At 36.8% G+C, this 3,314-nt stretch overlaps 1 protein-coding gene across 1 annotated transcript in view; it reads right to left on the bottom strand.

The window, feature by feature from the left end:
• vwa8 (von Willebrand factor A domain containing 8) overlaps positions 1 to 3,314 on the bottom strand; it is a gene marked incomplete at both ends in the record, with an annotated part of 104,173 nt that overhangs the window by 63,773 nt on the left and 37,086 nt on the right. The window contains 1 exon segment of the mRNA XM_014029805.1: positions 1,987 to 2,093. Within this exon segment, the coding sequence (XP_013885259.1) occupies positions 1,987 to 2,093 (107 nt within the window).

Here is a 3,314-nt window from a genome sequence, read left to right as displayed (position 1 = left end):
ATGTTGGCCCTCTCAGGGAAAACGTTTGGGCAACCCTTGTGTACAGTATCCACCATCACCCTTCATAATGTTGCAACCCAAATTGAGGAAAAATATTAAATGAAAAGATGGTGCAGCTTGAATCTGTTGGTTAAATTTTGATTTAAAATATTATGGTTCATTTATTTACAAGAGATATTAAGCCTGTTGATCTGTGTTTGTTTTTGCATCATTAATGTTCAAGAGTGAAGATATATTTGCTTATTTTTAAACTTCATAATTGTTMMCTTAAATTATAGAGTTCAGTTACTTTTATGACTGCTATTTGACAGGTGGTCCTAAAACAGGAGTGTTAAAATTYCAGTGTTAAMGTTTAAAGTGTTAAACTTTTGGGTGTTGATTTAACACCCCCTAGTGTTATTTTAACCCAGTGTTGGTGTTAMTTCACAGTGTTGATTTCCTCAGYGTTGTATCAACACTGGACAGTGTTAAATAAGCTCCGCCCACTGTTAAGTCTTATATAACATTTAACAGTGTTGTTATATGACACCATGCAGTGTTGAAAGCAGTATTCTGAAAAGCCCCGCCCTCTTCCACCTCATGTCAGACAGACCAGTATTTACCCAGCATTCCCTGCTGAGAAATCTTGCAGAACTGATGTTTTTGCATGTTTACAACCATTAAAGACGTTGATGAGAGTAAAATTAGTTTTTCTGGTTAGTTTTCTTGCTCAGTTTGATCAAGTTGTTCAAGTTTATGTTAATGGCCAAAAATCGACACCATGAGTGAGAGCTACTTCTTGGTTTACGAAGGGTGACTCCATTACACTTTTTTACTAACTACAGACAGAGTACTAACTACTGAGCAGTGTTAATGCAACACYACAAAGAGTTTGATATTAACTCTGAGTGTTACTTTTAACACTTTATTTTAACACTGTTGAGATGTTAATGTGACACCAAGAACTGTTGAATATTAAACACTGGTTGGTGTTAAATTAACACTGGCATTTTTGCTGTGTAGATAAAGGAACTGGAGGTAATGCCTGGGGACAACATGAGTTTCCTGGTCGTAAAACAGGAGGACACTCAGCTTCAAACCCTTTAAAAGCCTAAAAGCTGTGCAGAAAGTGAGCTCATGCTGCTGACATTGTATGTATTTTACCTTGTCTGTATTTGGACTCCTTACAAGTAAAAGAGAGCTGAACAAGATCTGCTGCTTGTTCGTCATTCCTTGTGTCAAGTATCTTAATAATTAATTTATACAACAGAATACCACATAAAATAGACTATCACAGTATGCAAACACAAACAAAAGAGCAAGCTTATTTAAAAAATCCCTTTTTAGGGACAATCAGCTGTGTTTTAATTATATATAAAATGCTTAATTTCTGTAATGCCTCCTATTATTTTCTTAACAAATTCAACAGTGCTTTTAAACACAACATGAAATAAAGTCCATCTGAAGAAGTTTTATAAAGATTCAAAATATTTAGCTTTAGCTGGGTATCCACCCATAAACAATATTATATTAAAATTATTAAAGCACCTTTTTAAACATTAAACAATAGTCTGACATAACAATCAGAACATAATATTTTTTGACCAGGTAAATGCCTGTGACCCACTGAAAACAGGTCGAGTTGAGAATCACTGACTTGGAGCTTTATTACTAGATATTTCAGTGAGACATCAGAAATACAGGTCAGTTCCTCAGTTGAACAAATAACATTACATTGTTTTCTGAAAATCATTTCAGACGTAACTCAAGAAATCTAATTAAAACGGATCAAATCTGCAAGCAGCTGCACACCTGGTAATAGTAATAAGTGGGTCATTATTATTGACACAGGCTATGTTTGGTCACTGGACAAACAAAAGTGGCCTTAAGTAGGACAGGGAAAATAGTCACCACTGATTCTTATCAAAAACAGCTGCTTATTTGCATTTATGAAACACGTTACACTACACACAAAGTGCATCTGGTTGTCCYCTGGTGTGTGATTACCTGGGGGTTATCATAGAAGAGAACATCTGGAACTTTCATTTTCTGGTTGGGGTTGTAGACTGGAGCTGAGACGTTGCCAATTGTCAACACACCATCATGTACCGCACCTGGAGACACAAGGATCAGGAATCTTACTGTATTTTGGTTTTAATAGAAGAAAAAGCTTGTCTACAATGGAGTCTACAATGCGTAAAAACAAATCTGAGAACGTAACCTGATGTTATTCATCCACACATCTGTCCTGGTYAAAGCTCCACAGTTTCTATCAGACAGATTTCTCTGTGCAAAACATCTGTTTTATCTCCCTTCATGGGTTTCTGACCATTTGACTATCTTTACAAACATCTGCTTCTGGATAGCCTAAAACAGTTGGCTTCTGGAAGAGAGTTGTTTGTTGTTGTTGTTTTTTAGGAAGTGAGTGGTTGAAGCAGAATGCAGCATCTGAGCACTTTCAGCGTGAACAAACATTCCCACAAACTTCTGACCAATCACACAATAAGTTCTTATGTGGAAGGGGTTMAACGTTCTGCCGGCGAATTGCGACAAAAGATTTTTGTCATGAAACAACAATCAAAGCTGATTTCGGCAGTGCAGAGGGAGTGTGAAGTAGGCTTAAGGCAGATTCCAGTTACCTTGCAGAGAAAACTCAATTGACCACCTGTATCTTGTTCTCTAGTTCACAACCCAAAGATGAGAGTTAGTAAGTAGGAATGTAGTCTGATCGACAGGCGAGGATTGGGACAATAATTCATGCCAGGAATCTGATACCATCCCAGGCCAGTATCACATTGCAAACCACAAAGACTCTGTTAAATTAAGTGCACTTTAAATGTACTGACTGAGGAGACTGACAGTGAGTGAACTTTATTGAAGAGTGAACTTTATTGAAGAGTGAACTTTACCTTTTGTTTATGATAACTTTTGGTTTCGTTTGTCAAAAATAGGCACTTTGTTTCACTTTTGCAGCTTAATAATTTTTTTATTTTCCTGTGATTTATCTGCAGTATGATAAAAGGTAGAGCATAAATATAGGCTCCAAGTGTTTTGTTTTTGTTTGCTAATTGAATTTGTTATTTTGCATGAATAATATTTTGTTTGTGAATATGGGTAATAAAGCCTCGAATTTACTGCAAACCATCTTGTCTTGAGTTCCTATGATGTCATAGCGACTAGTTGCTGTCGACTCGACTATTATCCTGTTGACTTCGACTTGCATGTTCTCTCCGTGCATGCGTGGGTTCTCCCCGGGTACTCCGGCTTCCTCCCACAGACCAAAAACATGACTGTTAGGTTAATTGATAACTCTAAATTGTCCCTAGGTGTGAGTG

Source organism: Austrofundulus limnaeus, unplaced genomic scaffold, assembly GCF_001266775.1.
Source record: "Austrofundulus limnaeus strain Quisiro unplaced genomic scaffold, Austrofundulus_limnaeus-1.0 Scaffold954, whole genome shotgun sequence".
NCBI lineage: Eukaryota > Metazoa > Chordata > Actinopteri > Cyprinodontiformes > Rivulidae > Austrofundulus > Austrofundulus limnaeus.
This window is presented reverse-complemented; position numbering and strand designations above follow the sequence as displayed.